This window comes from Haliaeetus albicilla, chromosome 10 (genome assembly GCF_947461875.1).
Source record: "Haliaeetus albicilla chromosome 10, bHalAlb1.1, whole genome shotgun sequence".
Classification (NCBI taxonomy): Eukaryota; Metazoa; Chordata; class Aves; order Accipitriformes; family Accipitridae; genus Haliaeetus; species Haliaeetus albicilla.
The window spans coordinates 3,853,941-3,877,357 of NC_091492.1; the positions used below are offsets into that span (position 1 = coordinate 3,853,941).

The window sequence follows — 23,417 nt, forward strand, 5'->3', positions numbered from 1 at the left end:
ATTAATTGAAAGCAGCAGGAAGATGCTCACGTTTCAGCAAGGTCTCATTGATTTCAGATGTCCATCCATTTGCCTGTCTTAATATCCTCGTGCCCAGGTGCAACGAAACACTCGGACGTGTGTTAAAACTCAGCCAGCCCAAGTGCCCTGCAGAGCCTCTGGGCTGCATCAGACACTCCTCGTCAGGGAAGATTGAATTTATATTGCCTTGCAGTTGGGATTTGACATTAGTCAGAAAAAATTATCACCTGACAGTCAGCTGAGGAAGTCTCTGCTGTTGTTTTCAAGGGTTCAAGAGGAGCATTAGCACAGCCTGCCTTGAAACGCATCAGGCCCTTGATACTGGTGCCAGGTAAACATCTGGGAGCAATCAGAAACGCGTGAGTCAGCAGAAACCGACTCCTTAATACGCTGTAAAGCCTGTCCAAACTGGGGACAAAGGGGAGGCCTTCTTCTGGGGTCTGAGGAAGTTAAAAAGCAGCACCGGACTTTGGAAAAAAGCTTATTTTTAGAAAGCTATTCCCCCAGCTAATGGATGGTGTCTGCACTTCACGGAAAGCAGAAGAGCTGGTAGCATTTGAAGCCTGGCATGCAGCACTGCCTGCTAAAGCCACATGCAGGCTGACTTCTGGACTTCATTATGTCCTCGCTTCACCTTATTCCTTAGAGCTAGTGATCTTTAACTCTCTCCCTGGTAAAGTACACGAGTAGGTCTCTACTCCTTGGCTATGGAGGACATCAGCAGCTAAAATATCCCAGGACCTGTGGAGCTTTACATGGAACAAGCTGACAAGGCAGGAAAACGCAAGAGTTAGCAGGGGATACCTGCAAAGCATCTAAAACAGTAAAGCAGAAAAGAGTTAACCTGGGATCAGCTTCTAACCTGTGCAAAGAAATCCAGTGTTAAAGGCACGACATACTTAATGCATTAAAAGCCAGGTCACCTATTTAACCAAGATGCACGCATTTTGAGCTTTGAAGAATTGCGTCGGCTTGAAAAGTGGGATGACAAGTTCTCTGACACAGGACACAACGTTGTCTGCACAGAACACACTATGCATTCAGCATCTTCAAGGCCACGAGCCAAAAACATCTGGATCTTCCATTACAATCCACTCCCACAGAACTGAAGTGGGTGAGTTTCTACGCAAAACCACATGGAAAACCCACTGGTAACAGACACAACATGTGGCGACACTGTGAAATTCCTTTTAGACAGGACTTTAGAGCAGAGTTGCATAAACACAGGCTTCCTGGAGCGGAGTAGGTGTGCCCATGGGTAGTCAGCTATTAGAGGCTGCTACAGCATCCCCTGGATATTCTCTATTTGTGCAGAAATCCACTCTTGTACTTGCAAACTCCTCCCATTCATTCAAGATTAATGGTTATTAATCTTGCATTAACCTCTGCAAAGCATACATAAGGGAAGCTCGGACAGTATTGTGCTATTTTATGCCATGCAGGCAACTTTTTGGAGAAGTTACTAAAACTGTGCCTTCTTAATAAAGCCATTTCGTGCACACACCCCCATCCCCTAAAACCACATTTCAGAAGCAGGGACCAAAGCTTACACTTACCTCGCTGAGTACTTCCAAGTCCCCAGGAAATTGCAGCTCCTCCAAGCCTGCTTGTGGAAAATAAATTATATATCTGAAATATTTAAACTAGGAGGAGGGCAAAAAGGATGAAATAAGCCTGAGGAGGTGCGAGATGTGCAAGGTCTCAGCTCAGCAGCTCGTCCCAACTGCAGTCTCACAGAGCTCCCCAGTGGTATTTATGCTCTCCAGGCAAAGAGGACAATCCTGGATCATCCTGTTTGGCAACGGGCCTGGAGTAATAACGAAAGGAAGGGAAAAAAAAAAAAAAAAAGAGGGGGGGAGAACACCACGAAAAGGAGGCAGGAGCAAAAAGCAGAGGGGTGTCGGATAAGTTTGAAGATAGTCATTGGGGCTCAGCAAATTAGGGCCATCCTCCCAAAGGCGGTAACGCAATACCCAGGGAAGGGGGAGGAGGAGGAGGAGGAGGAGGGAGTGCAAGCGGATGATCATATAAAAAGATTTTGCTTTGCTTTCCCCTGCAGCCAGCTCGCAGCCCGGCCGGCTCCCCGAGCATCCTCCCCGCCGCTGAAGGGGGACCCCGACACCTCGGTGAGGGGCTCTGGTGTTGAGGGAGGGGTCATTCAAGAAAGGAGGTTTTTTTTTTCCCCAGGTTAGCCATTTCCCTTTCCCCCCACAGGAAAACCCCACAGCGGGTCTCGTCGCTCCAGGGCTGAGACAACTCCGCAGGACCCCACGGCAAAATGGGGTCCCCAGGTCTGGCAGCGGGGCCGAGCTGGGGTCCAGCCCCTGACAAACCCCATAGCAGCTCCCTTTTTTTTTTTTTTTTTTTTTTTTTCTTCCCCCAGAGCTGGCCTTTTGCTGGGAAACAGGGGATTTCTCACCCTCTGCAGTTCGTTCCGGCAGCTTCTGCCAGCACTGACATTCCCAGCACAGAGCTGCGGTTCAGCCCTGCTGCTCCGGCACCTACAGCAGGAATTACAGAGAATGAGGAAAATAAAGTTAGGGAAGCATCAAGGCAAGGCTCACCTCTTGCACTGCACAGCTGATGCCCCAAAAGCCCCAGCTTTCGCATCAAGCTCCGTGCCTGCATCCACTGTCAAAACACGGTTTTACTCCCTGTGAAAGGAAACGATTGAGCAAAAGACAAGCTGAAAGTTCCTTTTTTTTTTTTTGAGTAAACAAACAGGAAAAAATAAACCAGTATCATGAATATATTACAGCACCTCTGCGGCAGCGGGATGCTGCGGTGCCAAGCACCCAGAGTGAGCAGGTCCAGGCATCCCACCCATGGGAGTCCCTTGGGGTCCCCATCCAGCTGTGCTGGGGGGTCCCCACATCTGCTGCCACGTACCCAGGGTGACCCAGCCCCAGCCCGGAGGCAGGGGAGCACCCATCTCCCGGATTTGGCATATCCAAAGCAAAGCAGCTATGATTTTTTCCTAATCCACTGTCCAGTCCCCCTCTCTCCAAAGTTCTTGGGAAAAGGGTCCTTCCACTCTTCTAAACAGTCAATATTTATTTCTTTGAGCAAAACACCAACCACTTTTGTTTACTGTTTACAAGACGGGAGCTTACAAGATATTCTGCCACTGAGCAGCTTTTTTAAAGCCCAGCAGTGCTCAGAAAGCAGAATGACATTTATCAAATTTGTTCAGCAGCGCATGAGCGAAGCAGAAAATAGCAAATATTGGCAGCGGAGAGAACAACTCCATTGAGCAAAGAAAACAACCCCTCTGAAGTCAGCTCCAAGACCTATCTGCTGATTTAATCTCTTACACCATTCTCCTGAGAACTTTTCAAGTAGCAGCAGATTCCAATCACTTGGGGTGTATCTTCAGCACCGCTTCTGGTCTGCATCTTTTAAATTGAATCATAGCCAAGACACGGGGGAACCAGTCCTCACCAGTCAGTCCCTGGTACGGCCACGACACCCTTTCTGGCTGCTCTTCCCCACTGGCCACATTCTCCCAGCTGTATTTACAAAGAGTTTCAAAACAAACTATGTGTGTGAACCAACAACATATGGTCCAGCGTTTGGACCTGGCACTTCTACCCTGCTAAGAGCGATTCAGCGCAATTTGGGCAGCTCGCTCCCAAAAAGGCTCAGATGCTGCCACCAACACAGGCAATTCAAAGACCACACAGAACTGGGCTGACAAGAGGTTCCACACTGCTTTACTTTAAAATCACTGTATCCTCCTTTTTCTTTTTTTTTTTTCCCTTGCTCTTCTGATTCATGCTGGATCAATGACTTTGCTGTATTAGCAGAAGTCTTATTTCATCAGCTGAAAGATGCCGTAGCTCCTGGTTTCCTAATTTCCCCCAAATAACGAGGGCCGACAGTGGTGAACCATCGTGCCCCCACACAGGCTGCCACCCCAAAACCACGCAGCTCTGCAGCCCTGACTCACAGCCCTCAGAAGGTGCTGTTCACTCCAATTACCAGAAAGTTGAATTAACTCATTTTAAATCTCACATACAAATGGTTTCCAGATCTCAGGGAAATTCAGTATTTCATAATCTCCACAAATGTTCCTATGGGAAATTAATCCCTGTAGGATGGTTTGGGCTGTCTGACTTCTCCATCAACTCTGCTGCTTTACAAAGACTAGTTTTTTTAATTTTTTGTTTTTAATATACACCAGTATGGTTTCACTGTACAAGTCAAACACGGTGCACAGTTGTGCTTAGGGATGAGCACAGCCCAGAACGAGACTTTTTACCCACCTCATTTTGTCTCGAGTCAGCAGTTTCAGGTCATACATTTGACCAAAGCCAAAACAATCAGAAGTTACTTTTAATCATTCAGCGTTATTACCGCCTTGATTATAACGTCTCCATTTCATATGTGGTAAAAGCCACATAAAGCAGGCTGCATATATAAGTATATATTAGGAGAGAAGGCTTTTAATGCAATAGCCAATGAATAGGAAGAAACACAGATTTCACTATGCCCTCCTAATGGAACATGCAGACAGTATGTCTTGATTTTCAACTTCAGCTAAATTCCCTTTTATTTCCTATTCAAATAGTAGCTCAGTAATAACAGCACCGAACACGAGCAGGGGCAAAGAACAGGGCGAGAGACTGAAAGCCCGAGTGCCAACTCCTGTTACTAGCTGGTTTCGACTCCTGCTCGGAGTACAAGGGGAATAACGGGGATGAATCAAACCCGGTGGCAAGAGGAAACATGCAGAAACTTGGCTGTAATCACGTACAAGAAAAACATAACGGAGAAGACCAGCAACCCATCAGCTACCCCGATGGACGCCGGGCAGGCAGCGGCACGGCCACGCTCGTGTTTGGGGGAACCATCCTGAGCTTTCCTCTCTGCTTACGTTTCCCCTCCAGTCTGGGCTTTACCTCTACTGGAGGATGATGCGGGGGGGTAGAGGTGGCCAAGAAATCTCTGCTGTGTTTGTCCTGCCCCTCTGTAGGGATGAGATGAAATGCCCCACTCTCTTGACCGTACGGCACGATGCTGCCTTGGAATTATAGGGAGGCTGCTCCAGCAGATGAATTAAGAGCATGGGGATCCCAAATCACTGGAGCGAAAGCCAGGCATTTATAGACTTACTCCCAAACACAACTAATATTTGGCACTGTGAACCCCTATTTATTCTCTCTTGCTGCTCTCTTCTTTTAGGACAGCTTCCCCAAACGTTTAATCTGATGATGATATGCAAGAAAACAACTCCCCACAAAACTTCCCAAAGCCTGTGCTGGTTCATCAGTGCCCAGGTAAAAATCGAGGTAAGACAAGGAAATAAGCACACAAGCAGCAGCCGTTTCAGAAAATTTTGGGGGCACCACTGACTGCACTAAGTACAAGTGAAATGTGAACTACAAAACACCTCACCTTGTTATTGCAGCTCACCACATTTCCTGGTGACATCTGCAGTGAGAGATGTTGAAACACACTGTTTTAATACTAAAGTAACGAGTACAGATCCGCAGACTGAAACAGTTAAGAAATATTAACCCAACGCTCATTTTTTGGAGATTTCACTCCCGAAGAGAGAAGGTGAACTGCAATCGCAAGCTCCGTAGCCATTACATCTGGTGATTTGCTAATACAAATTCTTTCCAAACCCCTTTGGGTCATTAGAAATAGCCTGGAATAAAACCCACAGTTGCACGAATCCCCAAACATCTTGGGAACACCCAGTGCATGTCGAAGGCGTACGCTTCATTCCTATTCAAAACAAGAGAGAGATTTATACCAGATTTATGAAGATAAACCCCTTGTCAACAGCCCGGGAGCTCCCTGAAGTCTGGGCAGCAATTTTGGCAGCGGCTTGAGAGCTGGAACGTGTGTGCCACCACTGCCCTCTGCTGCAGCCCGTCCCGCCTCGGGAGTGACAGCATCTCAGGGGGATATTGTGGAAAACAGTACAGTTTCTTAATTAAAAACCACACAATCTCCCCATACCCCCTAAGCACCTTGTGCTTTTGATAATCTTTCATCCCTCACCCCATCAAATCATCCCCCTGGCAGACCTGGCTTGTGGCATAAGATTTTTCTAACAGCCTTTTGGATTCGCACATCCAAAGTTTCTAGTTTTGAAAACTTGAGGTCTTAATGTGCGTTTTTCAAAACCCATTTCTTAAAACCTGGTTTAAACATCAGTAAACAACCACCAGATTGGTGTATTGGGGGGGGGGGGGAGCGTGTGTTGGTTTTTTTTTTTTTTATATAATCCCTCACAGATAAAGCAAATAATCAAAAGGCTGCAAAATCCTTGTTTTGCAACAATGGGAGGAGTTTAATATAGAAAATAAAAATTGTGGTTATGTGTTCACATCAGACTGTTGCCACATACTTTTTAGTCTTTTTCTTCCTTTGAGTAATAAACTGCAGAAGACAGATTTTAGCAACAAGTGCATTTGTAATATCCTTAGTGAAAAATCAAAAAATTAATACCATCTGAACAACTTCCATTTCATACTAAGAGAGGATTTCAACACTTGCTTTTTAAACTGGCAATTACTCATTGCCATTTCTTTAAAATAATTAGTAACACTTGTAACCTGTTCCTGTTAAGTGAAATGTAGAACTGAATATACAGAGTAAATTGCATTTTTGCAGCAGGAGCTCCTCTTTTATAAAAGTTGTCAGGATCAGAGAAGACAACATGTCTATACAGGTCTTTTATGAACAGGAAAGGTCTAGGTTGTACACCAGAACTTGAGTTGTGATATAAATTCATTTTCTATTCTTTTAGCCCAGGGGATAATGCACAGGACTTGAGAGAAGCCCCTGGAGTGCCCACAGCTGCAAAGGAACACAGCACTGTTCAACACCAAAAACCTCCTGACAGCAAAAAATATCAAATAGGATGTTCTCAGGACCAAGCATGTATTAGGCAAATCTATATTAGGTGATTAAACTGTAATTTAAATACTGTAATATTAATCCATCATATATGCAGCAACTCTAAGCAAACCTCAGCAGAAGCACAAGCACAGCTCAATGAAATACTACTAAAATCTCATTAATTGTACACCAGTTCGTTCTTTCTCATCCTAGTCTTCATTTCTTCCTCCCCTCTTCTTCACTTTACCCTTTTTAAGCTATTTCTCCTGTGTTGGACTCCACTCGAAACCGCTTATCACAAAGACGATTCCACTCCAGGTTGAACAGTCATTTCTGAGGTTGATGAGTCACCTATAACCAAGAAGACTCGCTTCGTTATTCATGGGAAGACTGAGACTAATACAGCATTTCCTTCCCAAAAGATAACAAAATGCAGGACTTAAGAGAGAAAAAACTTGAACTTAATTTCAATGTACATCCCCAAGTCCTGGGAAAGCCCTGCTGCTTGGAAACAGCAACCATCCCCCCTAAATAAAAAATAAAATTGTTATTATAGCTGTATTTTTAATACACCTGTATGACAAACCCATCCACAATTGGTTAAGACATCTGTAAACAGTAAAAGCTTTGTGCTAGGAAATCCCTCACCATCAGGAGTCCTGTTAGTGCAAGAGCAGACCAACAACACGGGGTGCAATTTGTTTCTACTAAATATACCCACTGTCGACCTGCAAACTCCAACCTGTAGTTTTTGAGTAACATGGGTCAAAACTCACCAGCCAACCATCTTGTCCAGTCAAAACCAAAGTTAACTGCAAGGACCTGATATCGAGGAATGTATTAATTCCTTATCACCTGCAATTTTATCTAGACTATTCTGGTATGCCTACACTACCAGAAAGGTACCTTTTCACAGTCCACTGGAGATACAGGTAAACCACTCAAAACAGTCACAAGAGGGAAAAAAAAAAAAGTATTTCTATTTCTGCAGTACAGAAAACTATTTCAACCAGGGTGCAGAACAGGACATGAATAATAACCAGTACAGAACAGCAATTTCAAAACCTCATTTCTTTCCTATTTGGAACACCCCCGCACCCCCCAACCCACTTCCCCCAGATTTCAAATTCAAAGCAGAACCAATGTCTCACCAGCACCGGCTCTGGGGCAGTTCCCATCATGGGCAGCCCTGAATTAGGAAACCCTGGAAGCCCCAGCCTTTGGCAGCCCCCGGCACTCTGCCTCGGTAGCCCCAGCTTTGGGGCACCGTGCCCAGTGAGCAGCCAGGAGCTGAGGTTTTCCCTGCAACTGGCCAAAATCAAACCAAGCTTTGGACAGAAAACTGTCACGGAGTTGGTGGAATGTCACCAAAATCAAGAACAGTGTCTCAGTCACAACCTTCAGATCAGAAAATACTAATAAAATTTGCTGATCAATGAAAAGATTAACTATAGGTTTGGATATCCAACTGACAAAAAACCATAAAATTTTCTCAGCATCGGGATTGTGGTAGTGATATAAAGTTAACATGGCCTAATAATTCAAGAAAGAAACAAGATGATCCATTTGAAGATCACCCAACTTTGAGCAGGGAGAAGAGGACCACTGCTAACAGTCTCGCCCCGGCCACAGGGCTGGATGCTCATTCCTGACACGGAACAGCATCACCAGCAGCGATTCACAGGCAGGAAAGTCCCAAGCTCTCCATCGTCTGATGAGAGGGAAGAAAAGTCAGAAGGCAAATCAGGACGGCTTTCTTCAGCAAGCCTTACTGCCCAACCAACACCTAGGCAAGTTGCAGGAATTTTGTTTCCGCTACAGGAGCCGCACATCCACCACGACTGCCCCACACAATGAAATCATGCAAACTACAGCCATGATTTAACACCTCCACCTCTAACTCCCTCCAAGAAGGAGCCATGAACAACTTTTCCCTCTTCTGTAAAGTGACCGATTGCTGTTTGACTTGGGCAGAACACGCAAGAGCGTGTCAATGGGCACATGTTAAAACCTAAAGGCATTTACAGGGCTGCTTCCTTCTCTTGAAAAAGCTAACACTGCTTCTCACCAAAGACCTGCGTCCATCTCCTGGACAGACAGGCCATTCAAAGTAAAATGAAATCAGCAGTTTAAAGAAATGCTGGAGGAATTTATTGGAACACAGTACCTGTAAAATTATGCAGCTAATTTTATTTCCACAACTTTGCGGAAAATAACTTTTTTTTCCTAAATGTCACCTTCAGAAGTGAACAGTATTTGGTCAGAGTATCAGCAGTTTAACCTTTTATTGACAATCCCTGTTAAAATTAGCCCTGTTTCACTGGCTACAATTGTTAACACTTTTCCAATGATGCAACAAGCAGGTAACACCACTATCATCAAATGAAGGATTAAACATATAGATTTTTTTTTTTTAATCACGTTCAGCAGCAGGGAACGCAACAGGAAGCTGATCAAGGCAACATTTTTACCAAAGTTTTCAATGAAAATGTCAACTGGCTAAAGAAGGGAATATTTTAGTCCAAGGTAAACAAACCAACAGCTACCTCCAAAAGAACCGCGCAAGGCTTTCAGGTAGGATACAGAAGAGAACCGATTCCCTCTTCTGGCCAAGGGGTGTTCAGCCCTGGGACCACCATGTCCCGGGTTGCGGGCCCTGCGTCAGACTTGTAGCTGTTCTGGGTTGACTGGTCTCCTCTCCCGTTCCCTCTCTCCTCAAAGTTCAGTTCCAGCTCAGCACCTAATGGGAACATTTCTGAAGTTTTGAGAAGTTGTAAAAGACAAAATCATCTGCCCTTCATCTGGGGATTGCTATCTACACCTTGTGAAAGCACTACAAAGCAATTTTTCGAGTTTTCAAGGGTAGAATTTACACTGGAGGAAAAACAAATCCCACACACACACACCTTAAACCAACTTTGTGACTTTTATTGATGGGCGACAACTTTATACTTCTAGATATCACTAAACTGTGTACAATTAGGAACTCAACATTATAGGAGAGCAGACAGCAAAATTAAACAAAGCAAACTTAAAGAAATATCAATCTTAATTATTTTGCCCATTTTTTTTAATTTCATGTACACAGAAGCATAAATGCAGTTTGAAATTTCTTAATAGCAATAAAGTTACAATCACCCATCTATATAGACTAACATCTTAACTCCAAATATTTGATCTGCAATGTGTACTTAAGCAGTTTCTCATCGCACAATTATTAAAATGTGTCTTCCTATTAGGAACCAGCAACTCTGCAATTTGTACGTTTGTACATTTTTTGAAGCACGTAGGACCATTTCCATCTCATACACGTCGGCTCATATTTTACCACTTATCAAAAACTATTGGGGAAGCAGAGAGCACTTTTTATTTTTTTTATTTTTTTATTTTTTTACTTAAGTAAAGATAAAACATTTTCACAGAAATCTACAAGTTCTGTTGCTGGTGCAGGGTTTTCTTCTACTACGCAATTAGAAAGTGGGAATCAAATGCAAATCCCCTTTTATTATCTTAGGATTCAGCATTAACTCAGATTAATTTTTTTTTTTTTGTATTTTTGTGATTCATGAGACTGAGTCTTTCAGCCAAGTGACTTCATTCTGCAAAGTCAAAAGTCAACACAAACTATGTTGTGCACAAACCCAAGGTAGTTTCCATTATCACTCTATCCCATAGTTGCAAGGGAAAAAAAAAAAAGAACAAAAAAGAAAAAAGATTCACTCAAAAGAGCATTTACAGGAGAAAAAAAGTTAGTGATAGTTGGCGTTCTACAAAGCAGGTATCTTGCACACACAGCGTAAAAGGGGAAAGTTTCACAGCAGGTCAACTCGGCGGTAGTACAGGAGGTAGGCTGTGCGTTCTGCAGACGGCTTCACCACCTGGTACTGATTTATCACTTTGACTGCCTGGTCATCAATGCGTAACCAGCCATTTAGACCAATTTGGAAGACGTCCGTAGTGTAATGGCCACCAGTTGCGCTGTTTCCATGATGATAGACAACTGCAAAGAGAAATTGATGATGCACATATACACTATACGTAGATAAATATCCACTGAAAAAGTAAATAAAGAAAAAATGTCACATACTGCTTTCTTCATAGCATACTCATGGTTTAGCCAGTTTGTATGATCTGGCTTAAGCAAGAATCTTTAAGTGTTTAGTGCCTGCTTACATTTGATGCTGTGTAATATTAGTCAAGTTTCTCCAGCATACCAAATCTCATGATTCTAAAAGGAGGTGTAAGTAAATTAAGAATCAAAAGCATCAAATTGCTTTTTATAAATTCCTAGAGGATTTTCTGGGAAGGATTTGCCTCACAAAGGCCATCTGCAACAGTGCAGCACACCCTTCAGAGCTTCCAACGGGTACTGCCACACTTAGCGAGATATTGTAAGCTACACATTCGCTCTGTCTGCCGACGACAACAGTATGTTATTGAAATTATTTGTAAAAAAAGAAAAAGAAGTCAGGTAAAACTATGTATTAGTCTATTAAAAAAAAAAATCAGGCAAGACTATGGAGTATTCTATGAGGCAAAAAATCATAAAACTTTCCTTCATGCAAAAAAACCTAAATTTGAAGACAAAAATAAGATGACATTAAGCAACCCAGTACAACAGAACACTTTTCAAATGCCATTGTTTACAAATATAAGCCAGTTATTCCCCCTCTGACCTTTTTGTTTTGTCTTAACTGCAAATTTTATTCTGAGAACAGGTTCTATTGAAATACCAATCTACAAGTTTCACATTTATTAGTTCTCAGTAACCTCCTTAAAATTGTGAGCTGAACACCTCTGATCAACTGCTAATACTGCTACTTCCAAGACACAATCAAACTGGCTTCTTTCCTCAGTTATCTCCATTGCCAGAAGCGTTCTGCAGAAAAGACGTCTCAGCTCTGCTTGCAGAAACCAAACCCAAAGCTTAAGGCTGAGCTCTCAGTGCTACGTGTGGCAACTGCCTCCAAATGGAAGAGATCGTTTATCTATGTAATTCTAATGATGCACGTAAGAAACCGCATTTAACTCCTTCTAAAAACATGTGAGCCCTAACCATACACTTAACAAGAACAAATAAGAAACGGAAGGAATTGCCGTATTTGACACAAGAGCAGAAGTATACAATTATGAAATTGTTTACGCTCTTTCAGACTAGAGTCACACTTCAAGCTCACTCAGATTTTCTTTCTTTCTTTCTTCACACTTCTATGAAAATAAACACTTCAGAATAACTTGACTTAAGCAAAGCAAAAAGGCAGAATATACTACATATATACATTTGGGGGAATTTAGGAAACAATTTTTTTACAGTAGCTTAAACTTCAATTATTGATGCTCTAAAATTTCTTGTTAGATAGTTAGGCAAACCCTGGGTGGTATCTGAGACATAATTCTTCGAAAGCTTATTTTAGTAATTTAAAATTCATGTAACAAGCTCAGTTTCTGTGGATGAGAAGTCCTAGACTGACAGAAGACTGCTGAGGTATTGTACTTTTCCATAGGAGTTAGAAAAAATTACAGCGGTAACACATCTTCTTCAAGCCACCTTAAGTACACTGTCTAAACTTGTCCCATGAAAACCACTATCAATAAAAAAAAAAATTTACACTGCCAGAAACAGTCCTGAATTTCCACAAGAGACAGGTATGTTATTTCCTTCTGTAACCTCAGCGGTCACAAAACTGAATCCAAACTACCAAGTCACATAAGGCCACCAGTACTGGCACACATTTGGCGACGTAGAAGTTAAGACCTCTGGTTCTCCAGTTTATTATGTTCTCCTGACGCCAACACAAATAAGCAGGTGCAAATCGTAAACTGTGTAGGAGTTTTAAACTTCGGGAAATTCATTACTGCCCAGAGAATGTTTTGTTCAATATCAAAATGCAGTTTCTGAATTCTTACACGAACTTCCAATCTTAACTACCAATTTAGGTATTTCATATACATCTCAGACACTCTTAAAAACATCACTTCCTCCCACAAAAATCATGGTCTCCAAGTTACACTTTTCCACCTACAACATGCTATTCATACCCTGCCAGCAATACTCATCTTGAGGGTTCAAAGGGATGCAAAGCCAGCATTCAAACAGCCATTTCAAAAGACATTTGAAACATTATTCTGAGAATATGTGGTGTATTTTAGGCATAGTTGTATTACAGCTGTATTTCAGCTTCTGATATTTTTCAGGGTGGATCTGTTAGAAAACTCTGTTTTTGCACAAGTTTCAAGCTGGATCAGTCAGATATTTAAATAAAGATATAGCAATATATGTGTATATGCACATATGCAAGAAATCACTAAATATAAGAACTTGACACCCACCAGTTACTTCAATGTAATTTTAAAGAAAAATATTTTATATAATCCAGGAAACTCCAGTGTTTCTAGAATTCTATACGCAGAATTTGTATTGGCAATACAGGGACTAGAGGCATATAGATAAAATACCTGCAAAGAGCCGGTAGGTTCTTTGGCCTTTAAAAATTTTACTTTTCACACCAGGAGATAGTAGCTCTGGAGGAGGAAAAAAAAGAAGTCACAAAGGCAATAGTTAGCAATTTTAAAATTCCATTTCAAAGGGATCAGTTATTTCTAAGAGAAACCAACACTACCATAGATTGTCTTCTGCAGCCTTTAAAGAATGGTCAAGGTTCTAATACTCAGTTTGCTGACACTAATGTTTACAGAAGGTTTAAAACTACCACAAAAAAAAACCCGAAGAAAAAAAAAAAGGGGTGAAGAGATCAGACCATTAATTTCTTTTCCTTGCGTTCCTGCTGTCAGAGAATGAAAAAAATCAATTTCAGATTCCAAGCCATACTACAACCAGTTTTGTCAATCAAGGCAAACTGAACTAATTCTACAAATACCCATTCTTTAAAGAATTTTTAAAATAAAATATTAAGTAAAATAAAAGTGTACTGTCTGACAAAGTATGCATTTCACCTGAGACATGAGTAATCTTTTTTTTTTTTTTTTTTTCCCCCCTATTTGAACTACTGGCTGGCTAACAGTCAATTTGTCCGATCAAAACAAAATGCATTTAATTTGGCAAGCTTCAGATGCTGGATTATATGAAAGTTTTCACACTTTGTAAAATCGGTATCTCTTAAGACATTTGTTAAAAGAATGAACTTTGTTGCTTAACCTCTGAACTCCAGCTTACTTGTCTGCCTTCAGGTTGCATTTTCTGTAACACAACAGTTTCCTTTAATCAGTCACTATTTATTATAATAATTTGCCACTTCTCTGAATGAAATCTGATGTAAAAATATGTAGTATTACTTGGCAACAGCCTTGTATAGGGACATACCCCTCATTCAACAGGATAAATTCCAATATTTGTCCTCAGCAGTCTATAACCTTACTCCTTAAACCTGCAGGAAGCTCTCACTTGGCCAACCCAACATCCAGGATGTACCACAGCTTTTAAGATTTTTCGCCATAACGTTCTTTGCAAAATGGATGCCCAAACTCACATACAGGCACAAGACTGAACCCAGAAACCTAAATATATTCTATTTTATGGGGGAAAAAACACACCACCCCCCGAAAAAACAAACCAACCAACCCCCCCAAAAAACCCACACAAACCAGAAGCCACCACACCACACCCCATATAAGACGTTCATCCAAATTACTAAGTTTCTAGACAACAACGGAGAAGAAATCTTGTGCATAATGCTGGGAGTAAGGAATAAAACTGGAAAACACAAACAGATATCCCTAGGAAACACAACATTACCTTTTCTCTAAAGAGGACAAAATTCTGTTCAAAAATCTTTACCTTTACTAATTTCCAGATCAACAGGATACTCAATATTCTTGATAAGCTTCTGACATCCACCAGTTTTCTCATACACAAACCGCTTGAGGTGTAAAACAAGAACAGGGGGGAGTTCTTCTAGTGTCACTCTTCGACTGATCTCCACCTAACACATACATAGAACAAAGATGAAGAAAAACTGTTGTTTTTTGTTAGCTGCTCAAAATTACTCCTTTAAAAGAGGAATAAGTATTTAATTTTACATACGCTAGCAGAAAAAACCACAGATTTTCTAAAATTAATATTAATTTATGATAAACACTGCAGTTTATGACTTAAAGCAGACTGGGTCTTCAATCAAAGTGTTGTCTTAAAGGAGAACCCCAATACCTTTTAGTAGAATGCAACGTGTTAGAATGAGCAGATATTTGTACTAAAAAGAGCTTGCTGGAGATCCCTCAGGAGAAACTCCTCATGACAATTTAGTGATTAATAATTCTTAGCAAGCTATTATACTCTAATCGAAGTTCAATAACTTGTAACACATGTTGAATTCAGAGAACTCTGAACTGTAGAAGACAACAGCACCACACCTCAGTACCCAAGGCAAAAGTTTTCATGTCTAAGAGCAGACACCTTTTTACAAAAAGCTGAATAGGAGGAAAAATAAGAACTAATCTGAATCATATCTTAATTTTCAATAGGTAAATTAATTATAATCAAAAAAGAATCTCTATAAAACAAAGGCAAACTGTTAAAAGATTTTGATGTAAGCACCTAAATCTACATTTATCTTGAGAACTTCCATTGAATGCTCCAGAAATACTGATTGAAATGGAAAAGCAGTATTACAACTACTTTGCTAAAAAGTTTGAATGCTGTGTCCTTTAAAGAGCGTCCTGAGCACACCTCATGATTCCCCACTGAAATACTAGTTTCTACACCAGACTCCTGCAGTTTTAACTAGTACTGTTTTTATTCCCTGCTTCTCACCAAAAGAATCCTAAAACACTGCTGAAAAACACCTTCTCACAACGGTATCATTAAAATACAGACCTATTCACAGGGAGGATAAAAATAATTAATGTATTATGAGATCAGTACTGCAACATTTCAAAAATTTTTTCGCATTAACCAGAAGATATTTGTCATTCAAGAAGTTCCTCAAAAAAACAAAGTGAGCTGTTACGTAGGCTACATAAAAATGAGTAAGCCATCATGACAAGCTGTTATGGAAGAGATTGGTAATTAAACATTTTTCTTTCTAAAACAATATGCTGGGTTCTTTAAAAGGTTCTGAAGGAAATTCAAAGAGAAAAGTACGAGTTATAACCTTACTGCTTTCTACTAAATACTGATTTTTATATAATTATAACCAAACAAGCCGCAAAGTTACTGTCTGAAAACCTGAAATTGAACTCAGAATTGCAGAACAAAAATGTTTTGCCTTCCTAGAAATTATGACATAAAAACACTTCTCCAAATAACTGGTTTCGGTTTTTCTGCATTTTTTTATTGAGAAAAATCTCTTTATTGTAATCATCAGCATATTATTTTTCAACACTGCCCCTCATTCTGCTCGAACCTACTAAGTGTGGAATAGAAACTATTACCTCTTTCCAAGCACAAAAAAGTAAAACCTCTTAGGATGCTGAAGCAAGCAGATTTTGTAGAGTACTAGATTTCCTCATGGATCTCAGCTGATCCATTTTACAAGAAGCAATTCTACATTTGAAACAGAAACAGCCTCTACGAACTGTGTAAAATTTCACCTGTATCTCAAGGGTTCAAAATATGACCTTCTGCATCCAAACCCCATCAAAACTCTGGCAAAAGCAGCAGCTTCACTGAGCACTGAGAGGAGTTGTGTTTTATTTTGAGTTTCTTTTAAAACCAGCAAGCCAAACAGGACCCTGTTCTTTTCCATTCAACAAGTGCCTGCTGGTGCCCACCTCCTCACTTTCCAGGAAACAGCATGCAAAGCAAGAAGTTAGAAGGCAAACTCTGAAAGTGAAGGTGATAACATGAGGTTCACACAATTCTTCCATGAACTCATGAGAGCATGCATCTTCCATGCATCTCAGCATGGAACAACTTCTGCTTTTAGCGAGAAAATCCAGACAGGCTTTATAGAGAGAAAAAAACATGCACTTGAATCACCCAGTTATTACTACCTCAAGATTTTCCTGTATTGAGTCTTTTAAATCTCAAATCTGAAGTTTTTGAATTCAGAGCTTTGTGCAAAAAGAACTTAACAGCTCCCAGCCCAGGAACAGAGGATGCTGAAGACGTCACTGCAGTGGTTTAAGCAGTTGCCATTCTCCGTCCTCAGTAACCGAGCTGGCGTATGCGAACAGATGCCTGCATCTCAGCTGCGCAGCTCCGTATTAGCTTAAACCACAGATCAAAGCAGTTTTGTGTTTCTCTGGTGCCAGACTGAAGAGCAGCAGCTGAGGAATAAGCACATGTTCTGCTGTCCTGACTGTGTGAAGGGGCCCTGATTTCTGGCAGCAACATTACCAGCTAAAAGTGCCATAAATGTTTGTTTAGTGAACATGAGTCAGAGTCCCAAGAAAATACTTGTAAGATCCTCAAGGAGCAATTTGAGAACTCCAAGGGATGTGAAGACTCCTTCTCAGGAGTATGTGGAAGGTAACCTGGAAAAGCAAATGAGGTTAAGGCTAGTTTGTTACTCAAGAGTCTTCACTTTTGTTAGACAACATGAGCAGGTCTGCAAATAGGAATAAGAGACTGAAAAGAAAATCAATTCAGTCAGGATAAAAATTAAGCCCTTTAAAAAAAAAAAGCATATTAACTGTTGAAATATTCAGGATTTAACAAACTGATCTGCAAGACCAGAAGGACCAAACCAACTTTCTTCAAATGCTGGTAAACAAGTAAAATTAAACCAGTAACAGCAAAAGGATGCCACACCATTTTAAACACCTATTTTCATTTTAAAAGCCTAATTATTTTAAATACGCATGAAAACCTGATTTCCTGTTTACATTAATATGCACATAAAATTCAAAATCAGCTCAAACTTATTAAAAAAAACTTTAAGAGAAACCATCCACATATATTTAGAAGAGTATTCTTTTCATATCTATCGTTTATACCCACAACTTGTAAAGAATACAGTCCAGATTAAAACAGTCAGAAGACAGTAATAATTTTTAATAATGTAATAATATGATTTTTTCGCTTTATCAGTAGTCCTGAGCTCCCCTTTTGTAAAATAGAGATGAAATACTTCTTTGGATTACATTCTGAAAATTACTATCTGCAAAGTCCTATGCTTGTTCTACAATCAGTATGTTCAGTGTTTTCACTACAATTTTAATACAAGAATGGCTATTTTAACTTTTGGAAAAAAAAGATCTAAAAGACATTGTGAATGCTTCTATTTCCATTGAGACTCTAAAATATAAGCCAGACCAAACCTCCAGCACCTAATTTGAACAGCCATTTCTTCCAAACACCGTAATTGAGCACTGGGTTGTCAGTAAAGAAGTTAAAACCATCTGCAGTAAAAACCAAAAAATGAATGACTAGCAAAACAAAATCTATGTGGTAAATCACGATGAGCTTGCATTGCAAATGTTTCTTTCACATGGAAGACAACTGGAGAAATAAATGTTCTCTAACACTCCTACTGAGTATACAAGGCAGACAAATTTCAGCTATCCATCTTTAGCTTTTCAAAGAAAATCCTTTCGATCCTTCCTTCATCTAACCATATTCTCACTGGGAGTATTTAGAAAACATACAGATACAGAAATGAATGTCAGAGAGAATAACTACAACTCAAGAGCCTCCTTCCATCTTGGCCTTCTGAAAGGAGTTATGAATAGCGTACACAAAACTTCCATCGGAGCAAACCACGCACACGAGAGATGATCGTTTTACTAATGCACACCATAAGCAGCAAGGCAATACTTTAGTCGGGAAAAAGTTTAATTTATTACCCTACATCACAAGCTCTCAAACTGTAATGCCAAAAGCATGCTTTTCTTCCCATGAAGTATTTTTCTACTGCAATTACTACTATTATGTATTGTATTATTCGAAAAGTAAGATTAAAAAAATTGCAGAGCTGCACAAGAATACAGCATAAAATGTCCTAGTACTTGAAAGCGACAGAGAATCACAGGGCTTGGAGGTATCAAAAGGTCCTCCACTCCATCCCCTCTGAATCAATTATAACAATTTCTGTAAGTCCTGACTGGTGTTTCTCCAACCTTCTCCTAAAGCAGCGAGGACAACTCTACAAGCACCGCAGGTAATACCTAGTAGGTCCTACTCCTATTTACTGCTTGAGTATCACCGAGAAAAATCAGTCTTTTCCTTTTCAGAGCAGCCTTTGGCATATTAAATTTTACATCTGGTTCCATCTCTCTACTTCCATGTTTTTTCTTCTTGATGCTGAACAACTCCTCCCCCTCACTCGTTCCTTTTCCATCAGAAATTTTATACTACCATTCATTTTGATTGCTCTTTTCCAGATATTCTCCAACTGTGAAGAACATTTTTCTTGAACTGATGACCTAAAACTGAATACAGTATTACTGACAAGTTGGGTTTTTTAGGGCTGTGTACAGCAAACCAGTCAACTAGTGCCAAGGACACTGAACAGAGGTGTTACTGGCTATTGAAAGATTTCAGATTATTAATCCAGAGAGAAAGACCGTGACCATCAGATGTTTTAGTGAGGTCTAGATGAACTTCTACCAGGCCTACCACCAGTAAATATTTTCATTTTTGATTTGTAAGTGAAATGTGTAAATCAAAACCCATCGAGGGTAGCCTCACAGACAACCATGCAAGTGTTCTGCTACAAGAGTTTTCTTCTTAAAGCTAGAGTGTACTTTCAAGCAATAATCTGAAGAGCTGCTCCTTTAACTAAGAACATCTGGCAATCCCCAGGAATCAGTATGTTAAGATCAGCTACACACTATTTTACTCATAATAGTATGTATTATAACCACAGTTCACCCTGTTAATTTAATATACGCTTCAGTAAAATCTCCAACCAATTACTACACCAACTCAGAAAACATACCTATTTACAGGCATGGTTTTGTTTAAAAGTTAGGTCTCTTCCTTTCAGTGTATGTGTTCAAGTGTAATACATTTTACCGCTGCAGGACACTTTGAAAAGGTTAGTACCTCTTTTGTTAACATAAGTAATAGTGTTCAAGTAACTATTTGTAAGGCAAGAGCTGTGTAAAAACCCTTTTAAAAAGTTTAGTATTTGGCTGTAAAAAGGGGTCAACAGAACACACCTCTTGCTTGGTTTTTGTGGTATAACCCTGGACAGACTCTCTTGCCACCAAACTTTCCAACGCATCCTGAACTGTGCGTATCTTGTCTGACTGGATATCCAGTTGCAGGGTGAAGAAAGGTTGCAGTGTAGCAGACTCCTTAGAACTCTGCTGGTAAACAACAGATCTATGGAAACAAAAAAAGTTAAAATGTAATAAAGCAGAGTCATTTTCAACAATACAGAACCTTCAAGTAAGAACGGATTGAAGTCTACTTTAGTAACTTGATTTATAGTTAATCCAAAGCAACACACACAAATACAAGATAAAGGATAAGTTTCAATGACTTGAATCCACTTTACTGCAATTTAAATGTTTTTCACACCCACTTAAGAGCATACTGAATGGGATAATATTTGAATTGTTTTATTTATGCAAGGACTAAACCAGTTGTTGGATAAGCATCAAGTTTAAAGAAAAATACTGAAATTTTTGATAATGCATTTAAAAAGATTCACCAGTGGACTCTTTTTGTTAAGAGTTTTGAAATTATGTTTTCAAACAGATCTTCAGAAGTGCAAAATACTAGTGCTTATCTAACTGCATGTTCTACTGTAAACATTACAACTGATGCCAGATTCTCCAATAAAAATACACAAATTTTGTAGTCACTTCATTAAAACCAATTTCACAGTGATTTTAAATTGTTAGCTTAAATCTTGCCATAGGAAGTATGAACTATGCTCCATCAAAGACTGGCATTTCCTTTTCCTCCCATCACTTTCTGCATCCAGGCTTTGTCTATTTACTCCTTTGTACATAAACTGGAGTCATTTGGAAAACTGGCAGGAGTAACAACCTAGGGCATGAGAACATGTTTCCTGTTTTTTCGGTTTTTATTTTTGTTTGAAGTGTATTCAGTTGCAGCCTTTAAGTAGCCTGGCTTGGTGATCATTGTCTTGTGCAACAAGACAGTACACTCTTCAGCCACAAGATCACTGCACTAAGTGAACTCTTTCTGATTTTCATTTCTCTTAAACTTCGCTGAAAACTTAAAACCATCAAACATGGCTCAAGAATTTTTTTATTTTATTTTGAAAGCAGTACGTGCATCAAAAAGCTCCAGATGCTACAAAAATGAGGTTTTACACAGCCAAAGAAATCATTCATTTACAATATTGTTACGCTTCTCACAGTGCCTTACAAAGCTTGAAAGTAAGATAATTAACATAGTATTAATTCATGTAGCCATGTTGAAATTTCTCCAGGTCACGTACAATATGTTAACATACGGGTTTAATGCCTGTACTGCAAACTCCTATCAAAAGAGCCCCTTGACTCAGGCAAAGCCCTGAAGCACCAACAGAAAGCCAATGCATCTTTATATTGGCAAATACATGTCCTTTAGAGGAAAGACAGCGTATGAAAAACAGTAGCATCTTTATTTCAGTTTAACACTTCCTCCTTGGCTATATTTAAGGACAAAACCTTCAACACATGGCAAGTGCAGTGTTTCAACAAACAAACCCTTCACTGTTTAAGTCTTGCTGCTTTTGGATACACTTCCCCAAACCCTTTTTAAGCTAACCATTATTTAGTGCAATAATCAACAGAAAAATGCTAACAACTCCCAACGGTTTTCAAATCCATGTATTAAAGATTCAATTAATAATATGGATAATATTCTGAAAATATAACATTCAGGAATAATTATTAATATTTTTATTTAAATTGCAACATTTCTTCAAAACATTTTCTTCAAAAAGATATGCAGAAACTGATTTGATAGCAAAACCTTTGCTGGACTATGATTTTCTGTAACAATACCACTTATTAGAATAATTACAAAATTTCAATTGGCCAAGGGAATATGCATCATTCTCAATGAATAATTATTCTCAGGTCCTGCAAGAACTCTACAGTAAGAATTTTTCAGGAATACAGGCACTGCCCATTGCTACCCTGCTTAAACTACAACAATGTAATTGATGTATTTTCTTCTAAAATAACAGTGCATTTGAAGGGAAAAGTTGGTACTACTTCTGGAAATATTTAGCAGACTCCTAACTGGCTTGTGAGCTAGCTTGCATAACAAATACTTGAAATTCACACAAGTTGAAAGTCAAAAGGGACTCCTGCACATGAACAAACCAGACCCTGATAGAACTGTGTATCTTTGTACTTACACATTTAAGTCTCACATTGCTTAAGGAAGACTTTTTGGGTTGTTGGGGGGGTTTTAAGCAATTATGCCTAAATAGGCATTTAAAAGACAATTAAAGCCTTGAGAGGACAGCCTAAAGTTTCCCAAGCCAAAAGATGCCAATCCAAACCATGTTTTCCTAGCTGCTTTTTCCATTCGATTTTTCCAATTTCTGATGCTTTCCTTTAGTGGAATTCTACTGGTAATTCTGTATTCAATCCTTCCTACCTCCACCCTCAGCTTCAGAGGATGAAGCTTTCCAACATCACAACATGGGATACTGTTTCTGCAGTAAACCCTGTGACCTGGTTTGGAGGCTAAATAAAGTGGGTGTGGTGACAGCAGACAACAGATGTTGGATTGGACCCTGTGGTTCTGTTGCTCAGTGCAAGTTCTTGCCTTTTTTCAGTATTACCTTTGCTGTATGTAATTTTCTGTGGACTTCTGCAGAAGACAGAGCTCTCTTGGTCTTCTTAATTTAAAAACTAATGGAATCATGTAAAGATCTAAACAATTCTGACCATGATAAATATACTAAGGGTATTAACAATACCTTGGGTATGTGAACATACCATCAACGTGGAACTTCATCAATATGTACAAACATCTGTCTGCCAATTTCTATGGAAAATATCATTTTATTTGCCAGCTGTCTGACTCAAATCCCAGAAGAATAATTTCAGTGCATTTCACAGGCAGAAGGCACTAGCCCACATTATTCACACCTCTAGACTGAATACCTGGCAACACAGGGAGTCAAACACTAGCAATTAAGTGTCTGTCTCCAATTTAAAAATAATTCTTCAAGTCTAGTATTTTTGTTTTGGAATATGTTTTCAGCAAGTGTTTACCTTGCTTTCATTTTAAATTACACATTTCTTCAAACAAGTCATAAGGCTTCCTTTCCAATAAATATTCTTTCAGTATCTACTTTCTGCCTTCATCTGGTATCAGACCTGAATACAAGTAACGTCCCACATTCTTTTCATTCCTGTAACATCTTGTAGTAATTTACATTTTTCCAAACTTCTTTCCCCTTTAACTATTACACATAACTTTCCTGCCTCTGGGAAGCGTAAGTGTCTAAATAACCAAAAGTTTATGATTTTTAATTTTATGTCATGCTTTTACTGACCAGATTTAACTCTTTGCAAATCTCACTACCCCTTAGTATCCTTATTTACAAAATGAGTCAAGACTCCTCAGAGGTCACAAAAATTAGGTAGCTGTAAAGTTCTTTGGAATTCTTAGACATTAATATGCAAAGCATACATATTTCAAACTCCTCCTCTATGTGCAA

The 23,417-nt window shown here is 39.7% G+C and overlaps 2 protein-coding genes across 4 annotated transcripts in view; both read right to left on the reverse strand.

Moving 5' to 3' along the window:
* CRISPLD2 (cysteine rich secretory protein LCCL domain containing 2) overlaps positions 1–2,458 on the reverse strand; it is a 31,631-nt gene extending 29,173 nt beyond the window's left edge. Inside the window, exons 1-2 of one of the 3 annotated variants that reach the window (XM_009924279.2) lie at positions 2,441–2,458; positions 1,578–1,624 (exon numbers count right to left, since the gene is read on the reverse strand). The gene's annotated coding sequence lies outside the window, so the exon portion shown is untranslated. Of the gene's footprint in view, positions 1–30; positions 168–1,577; positions 1,942–2,440 lie in introns of those variants that run through there. The other 2 variants (XM_009924278.2, XM_069793350.1) reach the window with 2 other exon arrangements.
* A 7,325-nt stretch (positions 2,459–9,783) lies between these two features.
* Positions 9,784–23,417, reverse strand: part of USP10 (ubiquitin specific peptidase 10) — a 56,448-nt gene continuing 42,814 nt past the window's right edge. The window contains exons 11-14 of the mRNA XM_069793351.1: positions 19,936–20,101; positions 14,672–14,816; positions 13,333–13,398; positions 9,784–10,876 (exon numbers count right to left, since the gene is read on the reverse strand). Coding sequence (XP_069649452.1) covers positions 10,689–10,876; positions 13,333–13,398; positions 14,672–14,816; positions 19,936–20,101 — 565 coding nt within the window. The 3' untranslated portion in view covers positions 9,784–10,688. The remainder of the gene's footprint in view (positions 10,877–13,332; positions 13,399–14,671; positions 14,817–19,935; positions 20,102–23,417) is intronic.